This window comes from Heteronotia binoei, chromosome 21 (genome assembly GCF_032191835.1).
Source record: "Heteronotia binoei isolate CCM8104 ecotype False Entrance Well chromosome 21, APGP_CSIRO_Hbin_v1, whole genome shotgun sequence".
In the NCBI taxonomy this organism is placed as follows: Eukaryota; Metazoa; Chordata; class Lepidosauria; order Squamata; family Gekkonidae; genus Heteronotia; species Heteronotia binoei.
Genome location: NC_083243.1, coordinates 146,600,885 through 146,627,692, shown reverse-complemented (window position 1 = coordinate 146,627,692; position 26,808 = coordinate 146,600,885). Strand labels below are relative to the sequence as shown.

Below are 26,808 nucleotides of genomic sequence, written 5' to 3'. Positions count from 1 at the left end.
CACAGCCAGTTGTCGATGACACGGTCTTCGATATTAGGCAGAGGGACACATCGACGGCCCTGCCTGTGACAAAAGTTATCCTGCAGGCGGTGAAGGAGCCTTGGGCGAAACCGGTATCTACACCTATTTCTTCCCAGAGACAGAACCATATGTATCGGGTCCAGGAGGCTGGTGCTGTTTTTGTTCTCCCACTCCAAGCCCAACTCGGTGGTGGTCTCCTCATCATCCAAGGTGCGCAAGACTCATTCTTCCCCACCTGACAAAGAGGCCAAGAAGTTGGATAATGCAGGAAGGAAATTTTATTCAGCAGGAGCATTGGGAGTGAAGGTCTCCAATTATGCCGTGTGCATGGCCCGCTACCAATACTCCATTTGGCAGCAGCTCACACCCCTTTTGTCCTCCCTGAGCGAGGAGAAGAGATCTTCATTTAGGAAGCTGCAAAAGGAGGGCTTTGCTGTGGCCAAGCAACAACTGGCTGCAGCAAAGCACATGGTGGACGTATCGGCAAAAATCATCACTTCTGCTGTCTCCCTACGCCGTCACTCTTGGCTAAGATCCACAGCTCTTCAGCCTGACACCAGGGCCTTTGTTGAAGACCTTCCATTCGAAGGTGAAGGTCTTTTCAGTTCAACCACCAACAGTGGTTTTGTCCATCCAAGAGATGGACAAAAGTATAAAGACCTCAAGAAACCTGGGTGTCCCGGCCTCCTCTAGGGCAGGCAAGCCTAAGCAGTGGCATAAAACTTGGCCCAAGAGGCCCTACCAAAAATTCTCCCCCAATCAGCCGTGGAGACCTCGCTCTTCCCAACCAGAGAGCAGGTCTCCCTATAGGGAAAACAATAAAAACAGGTTTGCTTCAGCATCCTAGATTACTGGCAAATCTAAGGGTGCTCGACCACAAAAGCAGGGCCTTTGACTTTTCCATAGCACGCATTGCTGCCCCTCCTTCATCACTCATCTGCCTTCGTCAATACCTGCCGGCTTGGGAGTCCATTTCCACAGACAGGTGGGTTCTTTCCATCATAGCAGAAGGATACAGTATAGACTTCATTCAGGTTCCGACTCAGTCAGTGATTGTCACCACACCCCCTTCCCCACCTCTGCTAGCGGAGGTGAGCAACCTCTTGCAGAAACAAGCCATAGAACCGGTCTTAGTAGAGGCCAGAACGGGGGGGTTCTACTCTCGTTATTTCCTGGTTCCCAAACAAGATGGGGGATTGAGACCAATTATGGACCTTTGGAATCTGAACAAGTTTATCGTGTACCAGAAATTCAGAATGTCCACTCTGCAAACAATCCTTCCTCTCATCAACCATGGGGATTGGATGGCAACGTTGGATGTCAAGGATGCCTACTTCCACGTCAGCATCCACCCGGCATACAGGCATTTCCTTCATTTTGCAATAGGTTCCAACCACTTCCAGTACAAAGCCCTTCCATTCAGCTTGTGCACTGCACCAAGGGTATTCACCAAGATGATGAGTGTTGTAGCCACACATCTCCGGCTTCAAGGTATAGTCGTCTTTCCATATATTGACGACTGGCTCCTTGTGGCGGAGTCAGAAGAATGTCTATCCGGCCATATCGCAACTACTCTTCATCTTCTTCCCACCTTAGGTCTGCAGGTCAACATGACAAAGTCTCATCTTACACCATCATGGACAGTTCAGTTTATAGGGGCCTTGCTGGGCACAAGCCTTCACTGCACTTTTCTGCCTCAGCAGAGAGTGATGGACATTATCAAACTTGTACATCTTTTCCGGAGTCAGAAATGGGGCATGGCACAGCAGCTACAGCGGATACTGGGGCTGATGGCAGTGACTACAAGCGTGCTGCTGTTTGCAAAATTGAGAATGAGAGGTCTTCAGCTGTGGTTTCTCAGACAGTTTCGGCCTTTACGGGACTCACCTCGGAAGAGGTTCACAATTCCACCCTTGATCCTCCGGTCCCTGCAATGGTGGAAATTCAGACACAACATCTGTCAAGGAGCTCCTTTCCACCTACCTGTAACAACAGTGATGATTACCACAGATGCACCTTTGTGGGCTAGGGTGCTCACATGGACTCACTGCAATTGACTCATTGCCACATAAACTATCTGGAATTGTTGGCAATTCATTTTGCCCTTTGGTCTTTCTATCCCATGGTGGCGGGGAAAGCGGTGGCCCTGTTGATGGACAATACTACAGCCCTTTGTTATGTCAACAGGCAGGGCGACGGCTCTATGTTCTAGCACTAGAACTGTGGATGGAGTGCCTGGAGAATGACATCTAAATAAAGGCTGCACACCTTCCAGGGGTGCTCAATCTGCAGGCGGACTCATTGAGCAGAGGAGCAGCATCTCCACAAATAAGTGGGAGTTACAGTGGCGCTTCCTTCAACCTGTGTTTCGGCTCTGGGGGGTATCCTCAGGTGGATGTGTTTGCCACATCCAGCAATTGGAAGTGTCCTCTGTTCTGTTCCGGGGGTGGGGGTGGGGCATGGATCCAGAATCATTGGGAGACGGCCTGATATTCCTGTGGAACGATTGGTTCCTATACCTGTGTCCGCCTCTGTTGACAAGAGTGGTCAACAAAATTGCAAGAGAAAGGCCACGCTGCATCCTAGTGACACCATGGTGGCCTCAGCAGAACTGGTTCCCGATCTTGCTTCAACTAGCGAGGGATTTTTTTTATCAGTTTCCGGTGGAACCGGACCTTCTGTCAGCCCAGGACAGTCACGGGTTCCATCACAACGTGCCTCATCTGAAGCTGACGGTGTGGTTCATCGACCTTGTGAGTTCTCCAGCAGAGTCCAACACGTCTTCCTAAATAGTAGGAAGTTGTCTACCCGTACTTCCTATGATAGGAAGTGGGGGAAGTTTCTTCAGTTTTGGCTAACCCTGCAGTCTCACCCCAACGGGTGGGGCTATTGGTGATTTTTAATTTTCTGTTATAACTGGTGGATGCTGGACTTTCCTTTTCTTCTGTTAAAGTTTATTTATCAACAATATCAGCATACCATGAGTCTGTGGAGGGGCATTCAGTTTTTGTGCACCCTCATTCAAAGAGGTTTCTAAAGGGTCTGCTCAGATTGCATCCCCCATCAAGGTCACCCCCACAGTTGTGGAATTTGACTTTAGTGTTGGACAGGTTGACTTGGCGTCCCTTCGAGCCAATGGCAACATGTTCGCTACAGCTTCTGTCTTGGAAGACTGCTTTTTTGGTAGCAATCACATCTGCACGCCATGTAGGGGAGCTCATGGCTATGCATTGTGACTACCCATATTTAGTTTTTCAGGAGTCCGGAGTGTCATTGGCTCCTGATGTTTCTTTTCTTCCCAAGGTGGTTTCCCAGTTTCACCTTAAGTTGGACTTTTAGCTACCCACGTTTTATCCCACACCTTCCTCGGATGAGGAATATCAGTGGCACGATTTGGATGTTAAGCGTGCGTTATTATTTTATTTGAGTTGTTCTAAGAGTTTCCGTCAGGACCAGCATCTTTTTGTTTCTTATGCTGCTCCTAAGTTGGGCTCCAGAATTTCATCTCAGTGGCTTTCGAAGTGGCTCACTGAGATCATCAACCTGTGCTATCTGCTGGCAAAGAAGCCGTTGCCTGGGCCCATTAATGGACACTTTACTAGAGCAATGGCGACATTGGTGGCGTTCCTGAAAGGCATTTCCCTGATGGACGTAAGGCTGCCACCTGGTCCTCTCCGCATGCTTTCATGAAGCACTACGCTCTGGATGTGCATGCTCAGCAGAGGACTTGTCTGGGAGCTGCGATGCTGCAAGCTGTCTCTTCTGGTTGACCGTCTTCCCGCCTCCAGGTATGTCTTGCTTGCTAATCTCCCATGAGTGTGAAGCACAGAGACCACGAAGAAGATAGACAGGGTGCTAACCTGTAACTGTAGATCTTCGAGTGGTCATCTGTGCATTCACACTACCTGCCCTCCTTCCCCACTGCTGACGGTCTCCCCATGTTAGGGGCATCCAGCGGTCAAGAAGGAACTGGCGGGACCCTCACGCTGGCTCCGGTGAGCATGCGTACTGGGATTCGTGCCGAGTGCGAAAAAATCCCGGGTTTTTTACGTACCGATTTGGGGGATTGGCGCAGGCGCTATATCCCATGAGTGTGAATGCACAGATGACCACTCGAAGATCTACAGTTATAGGTAAGCAACCTGTCTTTCATATTATATATTGAATGCTGAACAAGCATAACAGGGCTCCCTATTTTACATGCCATCTTTAGTTAGTTCAGCTGACATTCACAAGTCCATTTTGATGAAAGATGAGTGAGAACTACAACAGCTTTTTCACACAGCCTAAGTATTCCGGTATGGCAGCTGGTCAGTTACTGAACAGTAACGGGTTTCTGCTGGCATTTCAGACAGACCCGATTCAGTAACTGGCTGCTACCGGAATACTGTTACCTTTTCACACAGTCCCACGGATGTCCCGGTAGTGAGGCATGCCTGAGTCATTATTAACAAAGAGCAGCTTCTTTCAATTTTCAACTCCTCCTTCCGTGTTGAAATCGCTATGGGACGCTGTGTGAAATGTCCCGTACTGATTCCAGGAGTGCCGTTTTCACACCCTTTTTTGCCTCCAGCTTTTTTTTTTTTAACATCGGGCTAAGATTATTATAGTGCTATAGTGCTATAGCGATGTTTCAAAACAGCACCACCATAGGGATGCCTGGGCTCCATTGAGATGCCTGAGATCACTACAGCTGACACTTTGTAGCAAGTGCCCCATTGGATACACAGTTCAAGCGGGAGATCAGGGCACCAGGCATTGGTCTGTCACCTGTTGCTATCACTTCCATGCCCACACAGGAGTCACGGGAATGTGATTGGTTTGTAGGTGACTCTGAGGCACATTTATGGGGGGGCTGTTGCCACCTGGAGAGGGGTTGCCCATAGGGCAGCAGGTTTCGGCGGGAAAACAGACCAACAGTCACTGGTGAGACAGATGTTGCTAACCCAGCCTGATGTGCACCCATCCATGGTCACAGGCTATTGGCTGGAAAGTGACTTGTGCCAAGCTGCAGCAGGTATAAATATTAGGGGGGGGGGGGGAGACCATGTTCAGATTTCCAGGCATTGTAAATTCTCTTCTCACTTGAACTCTGTATCCAATCCTATGGTGTTTTGAAACATCGCTATAGCAATCTTAGCAAAAAAAAAAAAAAAAAGCTGGAGATCGTGCGCCGGCGGGCAAAAAAGGGCACGAAAGCAGCCAACGCTCGTGGAAGCGAGATAAAAGTGGAATAATGTGAAATGGCTCGCTTCAATCATAGAACCCTATCAGGAAAAAAAACATGTTTCTGAAAACTCCCATCCCTGTCCCGGATTACTCTAGGCTGGCACAATACCGGCTCCCTTTTGGTTTCCACTGGTAAGTGTGCATAACAAAGTGTAGCAGCTGAGCTACCAGCATCAGGGCAAGTTACCATGCCAGCGCTAGCCTGCTTTCTGCCTACCTGACTAGCTATTACTTGAATAATAAATATTCTGACAAAAATTAAGAAATATACTTTCTCCCTGCAGCAAAGCCACAAATTTTTATTCAGACTGGGTTAGCTGAGAGATGAAATTCCACAGATTATTTCCAACTTCATGACAACCATATTTCCACAGTCCTGAGGTGATTCATAGTATTTACTTCCTTTTATAGGCTATGAAGTCCATTCTTTGCTACCTTATGTGCAATAGTGAACAATAAATAGAAATTTTCTCTGGACTCTGTTAGCCTTTGACTGAACTGACAAAGAGGGTTGTGCTCTTTAACTATTTTATCAGAATATCATTTAAGTCAAAATGTTCTAAATATCACTATTTGAAGAGACTGGTTGGCTAGGCAAATAGCTACCTCCATATTATGTATTTAGGTCCAAGAATTTTTTTAAATGAAAAGGTGAAACCACTAAAAATTTCTGATAAAGTAACCCAAATGTGGGTCAAATTTCATGATATGAGGTAAATCCATGGGCATATTTCCTGATGTATTTTTAAAACCATACAAGTCACCCAAAGAGGTTCTCATTTTGGACTGGATTTGCAGAACAGGGTGGGAAGTTAACCCTTTCCTCATGCTATTTTGCTGGTAGAAGCACCCTCCCATTCTGAGATGCTACTAACTCAAGCAGAAAAAACCCAGGCACCCAGTACTGTACCTGTCACTACAGGGGAAACAGCAGCTCAGAACTGTGGGGCCACTTCAAGGGGAAACAGCTTCCATGTTGCTGCAGGTGTCTACATTTATACAATAAAACATTCTTCATAATCTTTACATTTTAACCAAAACTATGCTGCAAAACAGTAGATTTTATATAGTGTGACACCTGACATCAGAATCAGTCTATTTGGTAGAAATGGGATGCTGCTCATTTTCTCCTAATCCATGTCTAAATGTTTAAACTTTAAGACATTTTAATGTATAAATTGGATTATAATAGGATGGATAACATTCAACATGTTAGCCTATTTCCATTCTCTTGGAAAATACTTTACATCTCTTTTAACTGCCCCCAAGTTTTAAAATTTTGAATTACTGAAAAACAACCCCTACACAAAACAACAAAACCCTAGTAAAATCTGCTCCTTGAAATTTGCCCTAAAAGTCACAGTTTCTTCAAATGTTTTGCTGAACTGGAAAGGTTTTCCTTGCTGACTGAAAACAGACAGCTGCTGACTCGCTACTTATTTTAGCCTTAAACCGGGAAGGCAAAAACTGAAGGAGTAGTAATGCAAAATGAAGATTAAAGTCTTGCCACTGGCACAAATGCGTGTGTTTGACAGCTGCCTCTTGCCAAATCAGCGGAGGTTTAGAGTGGCAGGACTGGAAGACCTTGCAAAGCATTCAAAAATATTTTATGTTTTAGAAATGACAGTCTTGGAAGCTCACAGGCTGAAATTTCAAAATGGGGTCAAATTAGGCCCTTGAGGGCCTTTTCATACCCTACATGCCAACAAACTGGAGTTTGCCAGTAATTCTACACATGGTGAGAAGCTTTAGTCAATCTCACTCCATGATGAGGTTACCTACCAGTATAATACAAACAGGTGTTTGCCAGTGTCATATTTAAAATGTTAGTCTTATGTTGAAAGCAGCATTGTACAGCTAATTCTACTTGACTAACAGTGGATCTGGTTTGGTTCCTCACACAGTATATTTCCCTGCCCCTTCCAACAAACTCTTTTTTAAACAAAAAGGGAGTTTAAAAAAGTAGTGAATGATATGGCATGATGTTCTTATATTAACAGAAAAAAAAGATTTTAAGAACCCATTGGGCATGACTAAAAGCCTTCTTGGTGGGAGTACAATTTGCCTTGGCAGCTGAGAAAATAGGTGTTTGTGTGTTTAATGTGTTTTTAAGAGTTTTTAACATTATTGTAGCAGTACAAAAGAGTAAGAGTGCAGTAGCACCTTAAAGACTAACAAAATTTGTGGTAAGGTAAGGGCTTTTGTGAGTCACTGCTCACTTCTTTAGATACTAAAGATTAAGATACTGAGGATACTGAAAAAGTGATCAAAAAAGCTCATGCTCTACCACAAATTTTATTAGTCCTTAAGGTGCTACTGGACTCTTACTCTTTTCTGCTGCTACAGATAGACTAACACAGCTAACTATCTTAATCTAACATTATTGTGTTTTTATTTTTACCATAGTTGCCTATGACCTTTTGTGTGTCCTAATTGTTATAGCCTTTGATCTTATACAATAAGATCAATGCTATGCCTTAGTGGGAGTAAAAGTATTTTGGAGGTAACAATATTCCATGGGGAAATGTGTGTGGAAAGAAGCCTCTCTCTCCTATAGTTGACCCTCCTCCTAAATCACAGTTGACCAACCACACTATATAATTTTTAAAAGTTTCTCAAAAGAATTACATAAGTACACTTCTCATGTAATTATATCATCAGATATATAGCTAAAAATGTATTTGTCCTGTATGCGATGAAGCAGGTTCTTGCTTATGAAAACTATCACCACAATAAAATGGTTAGGGCATAATGCAGTCCTGGGTCACTGGGCACTGTGCCCACAGACAGCTTTTTTTTCACTTCACTTTCCAATATATAGGACAGATGGACTCACATTCTAGCTGCATCTGAGGAAACGAGCACTGACTCACAAAAGCTCATGCCCTACCACCTAGTCTTTCCATGTCTTTAGTCTGTGGTTGTTTTTATAAAGTTTGCTTGCAGCACAAGGCAAGTAATTTCAAATGAATTTAACTTTTGATCATATATCTATGCGACGTATTTTAGGAAACAAACACATAAAGCGCTGTCAAGTCACAGCTAAGGGTTTTCAAGGCAAGTGAGAAGCAGAGGTGGGTTGCCATTGCCTGCCTCTGCAGTCTCTTTGGTTTCTCTAAATACCATCCCTGCCTAGCTTCCAAGATCTGATGAGATCACGGTATACCACACCACCTTCTCTCCAAACAAACAGTAAATTTTTGATTATATACTTTAGCTTTTAAAAGGTGTTCTGTGTGTGTGTGCGCGCGCGCAGGTGTGTTGTATGTGCAGGATTTAAAATTCTAAAGGATATTACTGGCAATGTTGTTCAACCCAAACAAGATTTTGTTAAATTTATTCCAACAACAATTTAGTTCCACCAAATATTTTATAAGACCTGAAAGACAAGGAATTTCAGTGTCTTGCATTCCAGTGGGATACTGTGTTGCAGAAAAAGAGAAATTAGTTCTGGAGCCTTTAAGTTATAGTGTGTGTGTGTGTGTGTGTGTGTGTGTGTGTGTGTGTGTGTGTGAAGAGCTCATTTCATCAGATACATGAAGCATATCCTCAGCCAGGATAAACACTCAAACACACATACACACATACAGAGGGAAAATGCGAACAATACATTTCAGGGCCTTTTATCCAACTATGTTCAATTGATTTCCTTCTACATGTGTGCATACATATCTACTGTAGCTACATATAGGAACAGATGAGATGTATCTAAAAGTGGTAGCACCCTGTTTAAAAGAAGCAGATCTACTCAGAACCATACTTCGGTCTATTCAATGGGGCTCATCTCAGGATTGTACTGTTAAGTCTTTGCAGACCTTTGCAGATCTTGAAGTACAGAGGGCCCAAAGTGTATCAGATGGAGCGTTAGGTTTGGATTAGAGAAAGATGTTTTCAGCTCACTACTGAACCATGGAGCCCCCTGCATGGGCCTAGGTGAGACATTTTTCTCTGTTGATCTCTGTCAGGGCTGCTTCGAGTATAAAAACCAGATAAGCCCCATCTATACTGCATTGAGATCCTTGGAGAAAGTGCAAGACACAACAACACAAAACAAAAACACAGAACAAATCATCTTTACCCCTTATTGTTACTTAGGCCTGTGGAAGACTTGCAGTAGCTTCCATAGATCCCCAAGATTCAGCACCAGGGCAGAAAGGAGACCTTTCCCCTCACCTCCATCATCCCAAAAATTCAGGTGCATTTTTTCCTGAATTTGTAAAGACTCCCAGAAACACATTTTGAGTCAGAGGAACCAGTTAGACACTACAACATTCTAGTAGGTTCCAACAAAAATAGTCACAGAAACTGGGATATCCATGCGAACCCACTAGATGTCACTATAACCTCAGTGGAATAACAGATCAAATAGGACAGCCTGATCGATTGAATCTACCTCTTTTAACCATGATGCCAGTCTACTCCAAACAAATAATGGTAGCTTTGCACACAAGCCTTTCAGTAAAAACTGAGCCAAACAGCAGAATGTTCCTAGACAGCTTCTACTTCTGGTGTGTTTTTGCGTATGTTTAAAGTGCCATCAAGTAACAGTCAACTTAGGCAAACCTGAATAAACAACTACTTAGGTTGTATATAGGAGATGACTGAAAAAAGTTAATAGTATGTGGCCAGCATCATAATGCTATGTTCACATGATCATGCTGTGAATGGCTGCCACTTTTATTGCAGTTGATGAACCGGTTGTCTGAATGATTTGTCACGAACACAGATTTAGCTTGCTGCTTTAAGTGTGGGTTAAACTGTAGCATGCCAAATTGCAGGTCATATTTGCAGTGAACTATTCAGGTAACCTATTTGCTGCACATAATTTCTGCATTGAAGCTGATATGCAGCAGACAGCCATGCATCTATCTTTTGGGTGAAAGCACTCTTTACATTGATAGGCCAATTATCATAGAGATTACAGAGTGTATAGGAACAGGCATTGCAGGTGTATGGCCTGTTCTTCATATGTCTTTGAAATCTCTGAAGTTCAGGTTCTGTGTGCCTCTGGTGAGAAATGTAGTCCGAAAGTTGTGGGATAGTCAGTGCTAGATTAATACAAAGCAAACCAAGCGGCTGTTGGGGCATCAAATTGACAGTAGAATGTATGCCCTTCTGTACCTATGCTGCTGATACCTTGTTGGGATGGAAGGTGACTGTTTTTCCATCATACTTTATACCTGGCTTGCAAGAAAGAAAGCTCTGACCATTCTATATGCTCTGTTCCAACAAAAATCTGTTTAAATTCATTTAAAATCCAGTTTCCAGGATACCAATGTGCTCATAAACCCCGCTGATGTTGGCAGTAGCAAGATTTTCCTCATTATTTAAAATATTGTTATGTTCTCTTGACTCTTGACTCTAAGTATTGACTACTATTGCTTAAGTGTAGATACTGTCACATTGATTCTTCATAATGCTCAATGGGAACTATTTTTCTTCCTTTTCAGGGATTAAGAAGCTATTTAAAATCAAATTACTATTTCACAAATTTTGCAAGTGCATAGCATTGTTATGGCAGGTGAATTCATCAGTCAGGGTAAGAAGATAAACGTGTTGAGGTATGTCACCTGTGGGACACTCCCCAAAGTAGGGTTGCTATTCCCAGTTAGTGGCAGAAGATCCCCTGGTTTGGAGGCCCTCCCCCTGCTTCAGGGTTTCCAGAAAGCGGGGTGGGGGTGGGAGAAAATGTCCCCTGGGCACTCCATTATACCCTATGGAGACCAGATCCCATAGGGTATAATGAAGAATCAATCTGTGGGTGTCTAGGTCTCGGGAGGTGTTTCTTGCAGAGAGGCATCAATTTTTCAGCATAGCATATAGTCTCTATCCTTAAAAAAACACCCAATTTTCAAAAAAGGGGTCCAATTCTATGACTCCCCAAAGAAGGTGCCCCTATCCTCCATTATTTCGCCCGGGCCATGGGACGGAGACAGTGCTGGTTGCTCTGGTGGATGACCTTCAGCGGCATCTAGACCAAGGCAGTTCGGCGGTACTGATGTTGTTAGACCTATCAGCAGTGTTCAATACGGTTGACCATTGGTTGCTGACTTGTCGTCTTGCCGACGCGGGGATTCAGGGCTTGGCCTTACAATGGCTTTCCTCTTTCCTTGATGGTCGGGGACAAAGGGTGGCGATTGGGGGTAAACTGTCTCGGAGACACACGCTTGATTGCGGGGTGCCTCAGGGGGCGGTGCTTTCTCCAATGTTGTTCAACATCTACATGCGCCCCCTTGCCCAGATTGCCCGGAGGTATGGGTTGGGTTGTCACCAGTATGCTGATGACACCCAGCTCTATCAACTAATGAACGGCCGGCCTGACTGTGTTCCAGAAAATCTGGACCTGGCGCTACAAGCTGTGGCTAGATGGCTTTGGCTGAGTAGATTGAAACTAAATCCAGCGAAGACAGAGGTCCTCTGCTTGGGTTGGAGTGGTCCGGGAAGGGAAATTCCCCTACCAGCCTTTGACGGTGTGCCACTGACAATGGCACACAGGGTCAAAAGCTTGGGGGTACTACTGGAGCCTGCCCTGACAGTGGAGGCCCAGATAGCAGCCACTGCTAAATCCACATTCTTTCATCTTAGGCAGGCAAGGCAGTTGGCTCCTTTCCTGGAGCATGGCGATCTGGCAACAGTGATCCATGCAACAGTCACCTTGAGGTTGGACTACTGTAATGCCCTCTACATGGGGCTGCCCCTGTGCCGAACCCAGGAGTTGCAGCTAGTGCAGAATGCCATCGCCTGGCTGTTATTAGGGCTCCCCAGGTGGGAGCACGTTCAGCCAGGGCTCTGGTGACTGCACTGGCTGCCAATAATATACCGGGTTTGCTACAAGGTGCTGGTTATCACCTTTAAAGCCCTATATGGCCTAGGACCTACCTACTTTAGAGACCGTCTCTCCCCACATGTTCCCCAGAGAGTGCTTAGATCTGGTTCCCAAAATCTGCTAGTAATCCCCGGGCCAAAGGAGGCCCATCTGAAATCAACCAGGGATAGCGCCTTTTCAATTACAGCCTCCTGCTGGTGGAATCAGCTACCGGAAGAGGTGAGGGCCTTGCGGAACCTTGGGCAGTTCCGGTTGGCATATAACTGACTGGTACTTAAAAACTGCGAAGGAAGGTTGTAGAATAGCACTGCACTGTTAGATCGTGTTCTTGTTTTAACTGTTGTAAATTATTCAATGTATTTTAATTTTTTAACCTTATTGTTTTGAATTTTATGTTGTAAGCCACCTTGAGCCCGCCTCAATGGGGAGGGCAGGATATAAATCGAATAAATAAATAAATATTTCCAGTGAAGGGAGGGCAATTAAAAGGAACACAGTCCCTTTAAATGTGATGGCCAGAACTCCCTTCAGAATTCAGTTGTCACAACCTTGCTCCTGAGTTGGACCTGGCAACCCTACCCCAAAGGTATGTATGAAGATATTTTCAGGGCTCTCTTTTGGAAACATTTTTCAGACTGGGCTGACTTTTTGGAAAGAGGAGTTTGTTTGGTATTTTCACACATCAGAGTTTTACATAGTTTTACATAAATCATATAAATAAATATGTCTAAATTTTATTTTGGATACAGCTGCAAAATATGGATTTTATTTGCCTTGAAACTTCAGAATGAGGGGAATAAATGTAAAAATATTACCTGGAACAAAAGTTTCAGGCCTCAGTTTTCTATTTGAAAACTGAGACCTGAAACTTTTGTTCTAGGTAATATTTTTAAAACTGAGTCTAAAATGGGCATTCATTTTGATTGCTCAGCAGAACAGGCAAGCCAAGTACCATCCATTAAGAGCTGTTGCAGCTTCAGTATTACGGTGATGTGAGACATATTGGAATGATTCTAATGCCCTTTGTTGATGAGCCTTGCCCGCATTTCTTTGCTTTGCCTTTTAGGCACATATTATGCAAGTTCTCTGTAAAATTATGCTGCAAGAACACCATAGTGGCGGTGCAGTGAGATCAAGATGGGTAGCTGTGTCAGTCTGTCTGCAGCAGTAGAAAAGAAAAAGAGTCCAGTAGCCCTCTAAAGACTAACAAAATTAATGGTAGGGTATAGGTTTTTGTGAGTCACTGCTCATACCCTACCCTAAATTTTGTTAGTCTTTAAGGTGCTACTGGACTCTTTTCTACTGCTGCAGCAAGTTAACAGATACAATTCTAAGACCATGCAAGGGATTACCTAGATTTGCGCATTTCCTTTGACTCATTTCAACTTCTGAGCTCGTCAGATGCCTGGTTTAAGCAACCTTGACATAAAAGTATTTATGCCAAGTGATCCTCATATCAATGGATGTTCACCAGACCGTCTAGAAGCCTGATTTTGAAGCTGTTCATTCAGTTGCCTTGACACTACTTAACAGCACCTGCTGGTCTGTGCAGCAGCACCCACTTTTGTTGTCCCTTCCACAGTCTAACCTACTGCCTGTTTTGCTGCAAGTAAAGTCAGAGGCCTCCAGGGACAGGGCTCAACTGTTTAATTAGCACATAAAACAACTTGCTCAGCAGTGGCAATTTGAAGATCTTGGAGGAAGAGATCAAACAGTGAACCAGACTTTCCCCTTTCATGGTGGAAAAAAAATAGCTTGATTTTTTAAAAATTCATGCAAAAGCCATATACTCACCTCTGGTTGCAAAGTTGGCAGGCAAAGCAGTCCAAATGGTAAACATTATCTCTAGCCCTCATCACCATCTCAAAGGCAGGGATCAGCTTACTGCAGGCAGCACAATTCCCAGTGGTCCCAAAGAGCCTGCCAAGGAAGCACAATCATTAGAAACCGTTTTAATTAAATGGCGGAAGGACTAATTAAGTGCAATTAGCAGTATCAAATACTGTATTGCACCAATAAAGAAGTTGCAGTCCCTGTTTTGCTGACCAGCCAGTGTGTGGGAATGTGGGCTGAAAGTGCAAAAAGAAAAAGCTAGGGTTTTTGCTAGGCTTCTGAGCCTTCAGTTTCTGTGTTGTCTAGTAAAGGAACATATACAGAGTGACATTTCTGGGCTTACAAAAATTCAGTCACAAATATCAACTTGTTGATTGTTTCAATGCAACTGAAGAAGGCTTTAGCAGAACACCATCACAGGCTTTTAAAGCACCCCTTCTACTTTCTAATTTTCTGCTCCTTTGTCAATGCCTGCAGGTTGGTTAATTATCTAGAGAAAATGGCTAGAATACAAGGGATGCGTATTCAGACATTTCTGAATTGAAATATGCCCTAAATTCCTGGTTTCATTTTGGGATGTGAATACCCCCCCAAATGACCTAAAACACTCCTGAAATTTGGGGTTAAATGAAAATTCCTTTCTCAAAATTTCAGGAGTGCTTTGAGTTGTTCAGATTTACCAGCTGGCAAGAAAGGGGGAGCCAGCTGGAGCCCTGCGTTGGAGCCCTGCTCTTTCTGGCAGGCAGCAGAGGTAGTGGGATTGCTGAGGGAGAGGGAGTGTGTGCCCCAGCTGGGTCGTACAATGCTGCTGCTGTGGCCCTTAAAGTCCCACTGTTGTCAATGGAGGTAGACATGGCCTCCTCTCTGAAAACAATGGACACTCTGCCAGGTGACCTTGGGCTCCTCAAAGTCTCTCAGCCTAAACTATCCTTACAAGGTTGATGTTGTAAGAATTAAGTGGAGGAGGGGAAAATGATGTGAAAAGTCACTTTGCATCCTGATCAGGAACAAAAGCAGGATATTAAAAATTAGAAGACAATGCAGACAACAAAAAATAGTCTAATACATGACATACTATGTACAATGTATATAATGGATTATGTATGTAGAAGACATGACAAGATAGTACATACAATAAACACTGCGATATCCTTATAGCAGTACCCACAGTACTATTCCACCGTACTACAGCCCTACTCGCTTCAGAAAAACTGAAGGCTGTGGCTTCTTTTGAGCCAATCCATGTCAGGTTGGGTCTTCCTCTTTTTCTGTGGCTTACAACACTTCCTAGCATTATTGTCTTTCCCACTGAGTCTTGCCTTCTAATAACATGACCAAACTCTGTTTAGTTATTTTAGCTTCTAAGGAGAGTGCCAGATTGATTTGATCTAGAAACCATTTGTCTTTTTGGTTGTCCATGTTATCTGTAAAACTCTCTTCCAACACCAGATTTCAAATGAATGAATTTTCTTCCAGCAAATGCAGTTTTGGGCTGTATCAACAGAAGTATAGTGTCCAAATCATGTGAAGTGATGGTATCACTTTACTCTGCTCTGGTAAGACCTCACCTGGAATATTGTGTTCAGTTTTCAGCACCACATTTTAAGAAGGATATAGACAAGCTGGAACGGGTCCAGAAGAGGGAGACAAAGATGGTGAGGGGTCTGAAGACCAAGTCCTATGAAGAAAGGTTGAAGAAACTGGGCATGTTTAGCTTGGAGAGGAGGCAGCTGAGAGGTGATATGATCACCATCTCAAGTACTTGAAGGGCTGTCATACAGAGAATGGTGTGGAATTGTTTTCTGTGGCCCCAGAATGTAGGACGAAAACCAATGTGTTGAAATTGAATCAAAAGAGTTTCCAGCTCAACATTAGGAAGAACTTCCTAACTGTTAGAGCAGTTCCTCAGTGGAACACGCTTCCTTGGGAGTTGGTGGGCTCTCCTTCCTTGGAGGTTTTTAAACAGATGCTAGATGGCCATCTGACAGCAATGAAGATCCTGTGAATTTGGGGGGAGGTATTTGTGAGTGTCCTGCATTGTGTAGGGACTAGATGACCCTGGAGGTCCCTTCCAACTCTATGAGTCTATGATTCTTCCTTCTCAGCTGTCCGACTTTCACACTTATACTTAGCAACGGGGAATACTATGGCATGAATTATCTTAATCTTGGTCATTAGCAACATATCCTTACATTTAAGAATCTTTTCTCCTTATCTCTTGGTTGCACTCTCCTTTTCAATTGGCAATGAAGCCAAGGAATAGAAAATCTTTAACAATTTCAATATCTTCATTGTCAACCTTAAAGTTGCATAATTCCTCAATAGTCATTACTTTTATCTTCTTGATGCTCAGCTGTAATCTTGCTATGGCACAAACACAATGTATATTGATATATTCACAATCAACATTCACTGAAAGAAGTGACATATGCTGACTTCACAAGCAAATGGATCAAATTACTGTGTTAAGTTTCAACATGGAAATGTATTTTCGTAAAAAGAAATGTGAAGTAAATAGGTCTTCCTCTACTTTCCAAGTCAATAACACAAGCCTGTCTACCCTCACATCATATAATTTCACAGTATCCTTGTGGTCCATGAAGTAGTTGTTGCCCCTCCCCCAATATTTTGCCAATTTCATCTAAGTTTCCCCAGATACTGGCTGCTCTCACAGCATGACACAAAGTATGATTTCCTCTTCCAGCCCTGCATACTAGCTCCTGAACATCAGTGTACCATTGCTGCTTCATGGATAAAACATTACATGTCTTCCAATCAAAGATGCAGGAATGATCAGTGAGCATGCAAGATGGGGAGAGGACTCCATCTCAGTGCAGAGTCCATTCTTTCAGAGTCTTGGTTCAGTCCCAGTATTTCCACTTAAAGCATCTCAGGTAGTAGGGTTGTGAAAGACCTCTGCTTGAGACCTAGGAAAACTACTGTGGTCTGAGCTGGCAATATTGGATTAGATGGACTGCTGTTCAGATTCACTATAAAGCAGTTTTATACATTGTCAACAACAATATGATATACATATATCAACAATTAATGCATGCAATTAATTACTTTATGTAAAAGACAAGACAATGTATGGCATGATTCTCAAGAGATGTGTGGAACACAATATCATGCAGCTGTGTGCAACACATGGCAGTCCTTTATAATTCTGGGATGGGAATCAACACCTCTTTTTCAAATTTTGAAAGAAGATGTAGGTAAAGCACTGATAGGAGTGCTTCTACTAAAAGCATTTCTATCACTGTGAGCTAAAAACAACACAAATCACTAATTAATGATCTAAATTTTTTTGTATTAGTAGTAATACTACTAAGTATACTAAGTATAGTAGTAATACTACTATAGCCTCAGATCGCAAAGCATGGAGGCACACCATCCACCAGGCTGTCTCTTCCTTTGAGAACGCACGCATAGCTGGTCTTGAGGACAAAAGGAGATTGAGGAAGAATCGTACTGCTACAGCACCAACCCCAAATCAGACTTTTCCCTGCAGCCACTGTGGCCGGACCTGTCTGTCCCGCATTGGTCTTGTCAGCCACCAGCGAGCCTGCAGCAGACGTGGACTATTGCACCTTTCTTAAATCTTGGTTCGCGAAGTCAAGCCGAGAGAGAGAGAATACTACTAATAATAGTAATAAGTTATAAGCAATGTTCATTAATCAGTGATGAGTTCTCAGTTGGTAGTTTATCAAGAGCAAGGTATTGGCTGTTGAATCTTCTGCCTCATTTACCAATGGAGGAGCTGAAGTTGAGACTTGCTGGAAGCTGCACAAGAAACCTTGGCAAGGATGATATTTGGAGATCCAGATCAAAGTTCAGCTTTTCATGTACTTTGATAAATCCTTGTTCCCTTTGTATCTCAACTCAGTCAATAGCTTACAGTCCACAAAAGCCTCAGAATTATGTTTCATCAGTCCCTCATGTACCATGGTTGAAATTTGTACTGGAACCTTCTGATGATTCAGTTCTACATTCTCTCATTGTGAAGTGACTGAAAAGAGCTGCTACAAGGTTGGAAGGAACACACTGCATAAATCCATCCTCTGGATGAAACCAGAATTTTCTGTTCTTGGAACACTGGGTCTATTTTAAGCATTCTACCCACCCCCACTTCTAGTTCAGCAAAATCATATTATCTATGTAAAACTTCAAAGATCCACATTACAATCTTAGTTTGCTGCCATTTGGTCACCTAATCCATAACTGCATTGTAAGAAAAGCTGAACAACAATGGGCAATGTCCCCTGGGAAAATTGTCCCACTCTGTTTCAGAAGCCTTGGCAATAATTCTGCAAAGACAGAAAGAGGATTGTGGTATGTATTGTGGTGCAAATTGCCTCTTTTATAAACGGCAACCACTTTGGCAATCCACAGCATGACAGTACCTCCACACACCCCATGGCCACATGCTTGCCCAGAGACTGCAGGTTTGAGCTTCAGGTAGTACTAGGATTCATTTCTTTAAAAACAGCAACTTTGAAGTAGCAATCATCAAAGCAATTCCACCCACTCTCTTTGACAAAAGAGAGGGTAGAATTGTGATTTTGCAGCAAAAAGCCTTCCCTCCTGCCCAGGAAAATGCTTCTGTTTTGGAGAAAACTTCAAATCCCCCAAATGATCCTAACACTGAAACTTTCTGACAGCAAATTCAGCACAACCCTAATTTCAACTGGACCAAAGTAGTAATTTTTTCAGTATCCACAAAGTATGATTTGATCTAGCAAAATGTCACCTCTCAATTTGTACAGACTGATCATGTTAGTGGGTTGTCAGAAAATAGATAGCATACAGTCTGCCCTAGAACATCTCACATTGTCTCTCTAGATAAGGTGAACGTTCTCTATCTTTGAAATGGGGAAATATTTTTCTAATTTATACCTTTTGGAACAGGATACACTACTTTTAAAATAAGAAGCTTACCCAACAGTTGCAAATTTTCTTTCCATCAGGGCTTTTTTTCTGGAAAAAGAGGTGCTGGAACTCTCAAGAGGGAGATGAAGGAAAATAACACAGGTGCCCCTCATGAACTTTTAAACATTTTTTGAGAATTTTGTTTCTACAGAGAAGTTCCAGAACTCTGTTCCATTGTGCACCCCCCCCCAGAAAAAAACCCCTGCTTTTCATGAACTATTCATTTTATCTGAAAAATACAAAATGTATCACTGATTGAGACAAGCTTTCTGATACTGCATAAAAGGGGGGCTGTCAATATACTATAATTATATTGGTGCCTTTTTAAAAATAATGAACTCTAAATGTGGCTTTCATCTTTAAAAATCTTAATGCTACCCCTCTGATCTTTAAAATATCCTCATCAGTTACTATTTTTTAATGCTATCCTATATTCAAATGGGGAAATTGGAAGGAAGCTAATCCTAGATTTGTTCGGAATGCAATGCCACTCCATGTGTGAGCATAAAAAAATCCATTATTCATTAGCATCACAGTTGTGTGGAGCTCAGTCTAGATTAAACAAAATAAAGGGGCCCCAGACAGCACCACCTGCATTGTTAAACAAGCACTTTTCGTCACCCTTTGAATTAGCAGCTTCTCTAAATGGAAATGATGGGAAGTTTAGACAGATGTTCACTTAACTATTTAAACAGTCAGCTTAAGGAACATGAAAAATGTATTTGGTACTGGATTCACCTGCCTCCTTCCAGGGGCTTTTGGGGGTATGACAGTGTTAAAAAGCTTTGAATGTTTGCATAAGATTTAAGGCTTATGTTCTGTCCAGCTGAAATCATGTTGCTTTTTAATGTCTGTAACAAATACAGCTCCCAGCTACTCTGTGAACTAATCTTGTTCTCTGCCTTGAACATTCCTTTCCACTCTTCAGCATATGGACATTTTTCACTCACTCTAGTACTCTCTAGAATGAATTGACTTTTAAAGTAAAGATGTAAACCTGTGCAGTTACGTGCATTTCAAAATTCACTGTAAGGTATTTCAAAGAGCAACTAGGTGAAGTGATGTGTTTAATAATGTCAGGATTATCAACAATTATACCAGTAAGGAAGACAAACTGCAACTCCTGGACAGCCAAGATTCCTATCTACTGTAGAAAGTGCTTTCTGTTAGGTAGAGGCAGGGCTTTTTTTGAGCAGAAACGCACAGGAACGCAGTTCCGGCTGACTTGGTATCAGAGGGTGTGGCCTAATATGCAAATCAATTTCTGATGGGCTTTTTCTACAAAAAAGTATTGTGCCAAACAATGGTGACATCAGGAGGTGTGGCCTAATATGCAAATGAGTCCCTGCTGGGCTTTTTCTACCAAAAAAGCCCTGGGCGGAGGTATTGTGTCTGGACAATTGCTCCTAACTTTGAAGGGTGTCAGAGCAGAAAGCAAGAAGTTATTCTTCAGCAAATCATGAACCACCCTAAACATGTTTACATCAAAGTAAAGTTTCATTTTATTCAAGAGGCTGACTTCAAGAAAGTATTTTTTGGACTGTAGCTATTATTTGTTTGCTTATTTTGGTTCTTCAAAGACAACCCCAATTAACTTCAGCATTTATATATTTAAAATATTTATATCTCATATTTCCATAGACTCAAGGTGGCTAACATTGCACCTCTCCAAGCATAAGACACTAGGTCAACAGCAAAGGGTGGCCACTGGCCACCATGAGCTTGAAGTTGGAAACAGAGTGCCTGCAGTACATGAACATAGATCTGTTAATGGAATGCAATCCTACTCTCATGTGAGGTTTGATGTCAGCATGCAGAAAATAGCCATAACTTTGTAATGTTAGACAAGCCATTCACATGTGTTCCGAAGTGACTTAGGACCACATCTCTCTTGGCTTTCTATACTGCCAAAGACAACATGTATTTTCCACTACAGATGCATTTGCTTTTTGATAGTAAGACTAGCTGTGTTCCTTCCCTAGAGGTTCTATGATGGGATATTGGATGTGGCTGGGAAGGATAAGGGGATTAGGATTTCTTTTAGCCATAAAATCTTTATTTTTAAAATTTACAAATAAAAAAAATCAAACCAAAAAAAGGGGAACCTCCATCTATATGGCTCATCATTCATAGGAAATGCAGTCTTAGCACTCTATTTCAACAGAAGGTTCAGACATATTAGGCTGTCTATCAGCCCACTATACCTGATCCCCTCGTCTGATGAAGTGTGTTTAGAGAGCACATGAAAGCTTACATTCTGAATAAAACTTGGTTGGTCTTAAAGGTGCTACTAGACTCCTGCTTTGTTCTACTGCTTCAGACCAACACGGCTGCCCACTTGGATCAGTCTATCATAAGATCCTCAATACTTAGCATGATCCCAACAGGAAGGAATGAGTCAGAGACAAGGGAGGCTTTTATTAGCTTTTTAAAAACTTTTTTAAAAATAAAAGTTGGCAAGTAGCAAATTTTTAAGTACAGATTTATTTCCCCTTATGTAACAGAAGGGCCGAGCCAGCTTGTAAATAAGCTTAGGCTATGCAGATTTAAAATTTAACCCAATTAAACTTTTACCCTGTGGTAGTAATTATGCTTAATGGCTCTTACCCTGAACTTAACCATGTCTATTGTCGTCAGCCAATCTGAAAGCAGGAGTTTAGCCAAGGACAATTTTCTGTAGTTTATAGGCACACTAAAATCCTGTAAGCTTAGAATCTCATTGGCTGTCGATGTCATTTTGTATAGTAAAAATTAAAGCTAATTGGCACAGAAGACCAGCCGTGAATACGAATGAATTGATGGGAGAAAATGGAATAAAAGGAAGCACACTTAGTGGAGTGTGACTGTTGAAGGCAGCTTTTTATTTAAAGACTTCTTTAACAACAGTTTGCAGAGCTGGAGCCACATCCCAAACACATCCCAGGCATATATCTGTACAAGGTTGCGGCACATGGTGGCAAGCAGGCTGCATGACAAGCTCAGAGGCTCCTCAAAGCAATGCCCACTTATTCTTTAGTAAAGCATATTAGATCACAATTTCTTTGTTTCAATTCACCTTCAGTTTCCATGAGGACAAACTAGTTTCCAAAGTTGTATCTTTTGGCCTTCTTTTCTCACTTCCACCTTTTGTCACGCTGATGATCATTCCCTTTCTTCATTAGAACTGAAATACATATTATAGCTTTGCACATGGAATAATGCCACATAGTTTCTCTATGACAAATATTTCTGCTCCAGGTACAATGCAAACTAGTTACTATAAGGTTGTGAATCTTCATGCTCCTTCTAGTAACTGTTAGAAATGTGTAAGCAGATTACAACTGACCTGTGCGAAGAGTATTTTGAAAGGCAGGACAGGGATGATTCATCATAGGAGGCCATGGGAGAGATGAATAATTTCCATCCAGTCTCAAATGCACCTTTCTTAAGCAAGGCAATTGAACAAGTTGGCTGGTCAACTTCAGAGATTCCTGAATGAAAAGGATTGTTTAGATCCATTCTAATCTGGTTTCAGGCCTGGTTATGGGACTGAAATGGTCTTGGTTGCTCTGGTGGATGATAGGGATGTGCATTCGGTTCGGCCGAACCATATTTACAGCCGAATCAGTGCTGATTCGGCTGTATGCGGAATAGGCTGCAGCCGATTTCCATAGGCGCCCATTATACGGCAGCCGAATACGGCTTGCCGTATACTTACGAATAGCTATTCGTAAGTACACGGCTGTCAATTCAAAAGGCGGCAAAGTAGCTTCTGCAGCTTCAAAGGAGCTGCTTGCCTACTTTGGCGCCTTTAGTGGCCTCTTCCCGCCTCTCCCTTAACCTCCCTGGGATCAGGGAGGGGGGGAGGGGGAAGAGGAGCCCCAGCAGCCAATCCAAAGCATGCATTTGCAAAATGCATTGCAAATGCATGCTTTGAAGGGCTTTTTAAGGAGTCTTCCCTTCCTGGCTGGACTGACTCCTCCATTGCTGCTGTGTGTGAGAGACTGTGCAAAGGGCTGGCAGTGGCTGGCCCTTAGCTTAAGCTGCTGCCTGCAGCTCTCTCACTCAGACTTCCCTGGACTAGAGAAGACAAGGTAAGACACTCTTGGGGTTCTTGTTTTTATTTATTGTTGGTAAAAGGACTTTTTTTTAAGACTTAGAGTCCCTTTACTTAACCAGATTTGGGTGGTGGTGGTGGTGGGGTAGCTTATTTGGGGGTTTCTGCTTGGGGAGGGGGCCTGGGGTGGGAGGTTTTGCCAATTTGCCTATATCTTAATTTAGTGAGAGGACTTTTAAAAGTGCAGTGTCCTTTTACTTCTCCTGATTTGGGTGGCTTGGATTTCTTGGGGTTAGGGTGAAGGGTTTTTTTTGGGGGGGAGGGGGTGGCAAAGTTCCTGTATTGTTAAAAGTTAATTTTTTACTGTTTTAAAAGTATTCAGTGTTTGATTTGTTGCTGCTGTGTTGTGCTGCTGCTGTTACTCTTTTCTTTGGGTTCTTGGGGGGGGGTGCTGTTTGGCCTAATTTCCATTGTTTAAAAGGCCACTTTTGTCCCCTTTTCCTGGTTCTGGTTTTAGGGGGGGGGTGTTGTTGACTTATTTGGCCTGAGCTTTCTTGTTGGTGAAAAGGCCACTTTTTAAACACTTGGTCTTTTGTGATTCTGCTGGTTTTGTTTTGGTTTTTTTAAATTGCCTCTGGTTGGTGTAGGGGTTGGTGAGGGTGTGTGTGGGCTGGGTCACTTTCTTGTTTTTATAGAGTAGATTGTGTGTTCTGTGGCAGGGAAGCTGGCACCTGGGTGAGAGACCCAGAACCAGCAGGTTTGTTGTGGTTGGCCAGCTCTCCCCATGTTGTTTGGGGCAGGGCTGGAGAGCTGGCATCTGTAGATTGTGTGTTCTGTGGCAGGAAAGCTGGCACCTGGGTGAGAGACCCAGAACCAGCAGGTTTGTTGTGGTTGGCCAGCTCTCCCCATGTTGTTTGGGGCAGGGCTGGAGAGCTGGCATCTGTAGATTGTGTGTTCTGTGGCAGGGAAGCTGGCACCTGGGTGAGAGACCCAGAACCAGCAGGTTTGTTGTGGCTGGCCAGCTCTCCCCGTGTTGTTTGGGGCAGGGCTGGAGAGCTGGCATCTGGGTTTGCTGCAGCCAGGTCTGCAGAGCAGACCTTGAGCAGATTGTGTTTTGTGTGGCAGTGACATTGGCAACTGGGTTTTATATTGCTTCCAGGCCTGCCCTGCAGGGTTAGAGTAGATAGAGAGATGTAGTGCATTTGGGTCCTATAGAGATTCTCTGATGTGGTTAGGTTTGGCTTTGGGTGCCCCAGGAATTGGACCCCCTGGTCCAATTTTTTTTGGCCTTGTGGGTTTTGTGTGGGACAGTGCCCTGAAGCTGCACAGCAGTTTGGGGGGCTCTCCTCAAAACCCCCTGCTCCCCAGAGCCACTTTTCCCACGACAATTACAGTGAGGAAGTGGCTAATTGGGCTTTCCCCATCATTGTTAGCAATGGGCCTTTTGGGGAGCCCAAAGACAGGGACCCCCTGGCCCAATCTTTTTGGGACTTGGGGGGGTTGGAGGGGAGAGTCCCCTGCAAATTTGGGGGCTCTCCCTCAAACCCCCTGCCCCCCAGTAGCCTCTAATTATGCCCTATGTTGCCATTGATTTCAATGGCCCATAGTGTATAATGATGGAATAGGGGCACCCTCTTTGGGTGCCCCTGGAATGGGATCCCCTGGCCCAATCTTTTTGGGACTTGGGGGTCTTGGAGGGGAGAGTCCCCTGCAGGTCCCCTGCAAATTTGGGGGCTCTATCTCAAACCCCCTCCCCTTCATGCGGCTTCAAATATACCCTATTTGCCATTGATTTCAATGGCCCATAGGGTATAATAGGGCCGTATATTCGGTAATAGCCGTGCATCTACTGTATATGCGGCTATTCCGAATGCGGTATTCAGGAGTATACGGGGATTCCGTAAAAAAGTTTTTCCTAACATTCAGGCAGTACCTTCCCACCCTTAATTTAAACCAATTATCGCAATTCCTTTCCTCTGCTGCTAACAGGAACAGCTCCCTGCTCTCCTCAAAGTGACAGCCCTTCAAATACTTATAGAGCGTAATCATATCCCCCCCCCCCCTTTCTCCTCTTCTCCAGACTGAACATTCCCAAGTCCCTCAGCCTTTCCTCACAGGGCTTGGTCTCCAGGCTCCTGATCATCCTTGTCACTCTCCTCTGCACCCACTCCATTCTGTCCTCATCCTTCTTGATGTGAGGCCTCCAGAACTGCACACAATACTCCAGGTTTGGCCTGACTAATGCAGTTTACAGTGGAACTATGACATCTTGCTATCTGGATGTTATGTGCCTCAAGATGGCACTTGCCTTTTTTTGTCACTGTATCACACTGGCTGCTCATATTTATCTTATGGTCCACCTGTACCCCAAGATCTTGTTCACACACATCTCTACCCAGAAGTGTATCCTCCATCCAGTAGGTGTGTTTCTCATTTTTGTTACCTCTGTATAGGGAATAATGAAGTGCTCAGCAGATATTTCCCTCCCTCCCCATTTTTGGCGACTCTGAAGCAAGTGATTGGCGTCTCTACTCATGAGTTGCTGACAACTTCTTCAAAGTAACACAGACACACCATCCCAAGAGGAAACTTTTCAATCCGAGACTGAAGCCTCCGGAGGTGGAAAGTCACATGGAGGCTTTTGGGGCAGGCTTTCCCCTGCCGGCCAGCTGACTGGGGGTGGGAAGGAGCCTGGGAAAGTGGAAAAAACCCCATTGGGACCTGGGGATTGGCAAGCCTATTTCCTACTAGCTAACAGCTTATAGCTGAAGACAGGGGTTATTTTGTAGAAAAATAGGTGGTGGAGCTCATCCAAGGATTGTTATGCAGCTGCACATACCATTCAATGGACAATGAGGTGGAACTCTCAGGAGGAGGTGGAACTCTCAGAAAGGTTCAGGAGCTGTGCTCCTGTGAGCTCCCACTGAATCTGAGGCCTGGCTGAAGGTGAAAACTAACCATGTCATTGTTTCTGGTCAGAGAAGTCATTAGCATTTCTAAAGGGTTAGCCCTGACCTGGAAACAGCTTCTCCATTCCTTCACACAATCTGATCTCTGCTTAGCAAATTTCCTCAGAGTAAGTTCCATTGCTAACCTTCCCCCCTGCCAGCCCCCCCCCCCCCCAAAGAAAAAAAATCCTGGCTACAGTGCTGCATTACCTACCTTCTTAGGGGAGACAACTTTTACTCGATATCTGACTGTTTTTGCCCCATCGTTATCATGTGCAGCAGATGTAAATAGAGGACTTTACTAGTTCTCTGATCTGTATATTGCTTAATACTCTTGGCACTAAAATGCTGAGAACTAGCTGTGGTAAACCTGATCCTAATAAAGGCTAAAGGAGTTTTTAAATCTGAACAGCTTGTACCCTTCTACAAGTCATCTGTATTTTGAGCGTAGAATAACCACTGAAATATGCCAAAATAATCACAGAGTTCCAGAACTATAAAAAGCAATACGTCTAATTACAGTGACACATAATAAATAAGAACAACAAACTTTCAGTTTCTAATTGAGTCACAATGTCTAGTAATGAACTGATGGAGGGAAAAAACCCAAAACAAGGATCTTAATACAAGCACATGAACAAAATTCCTTCAACATTTGTAATAATTTGGATAAAATTGTATCTCATCTTGTCGCTAAAGTCCATGTGAGTCACAGAACATTTCCTTTAATCACTGTGTACATTAAACTGAGATAGGGAATGAGCTGATATTAGGATTTATAGATAACATATCAGTTGTGGAACACCCACCCATTGTCATAAAAATGCATGTGCTTGAGACGATGTACCACCCCTATGAGAAACCCATATGACTAATCTAACCTCCTGTCCTTATGTTCTGAATTTAACTAGTTCCCTCTAAGCTTCCATAAATATCCCAACTGCATTTTTAGCAGTCTGGTAGTTCAGAGATTCACCAAGTATTAC

General features: G+C 43.3%; 1 protein-coding gene across 3 annotated transcripts in view; it reads right to left on the bottom strand.

Annotated features, from left to right (window-relative positions):
* Positions 1-26,808, bottom strand: part of LMO1 (LIM domain only 1) — a 166,469-nt gene that overhangs the window by 4,126 nt on the left and 135,535 nt on the right. For all 3 annotated transcript variants that reach the window (XM_060262533.1, XM_060262534.1, XM_060262532.1), the window contains exon 3: positions 13,871-13,996. In XM_060262533.1, coding sequence (XP_060118516.1) covers positions 13,871-13,996 — 126 coding nt within the window. The remainder of the gene's footprint in view (positions 1-13,870; positions 13,997-26,808) is intronic.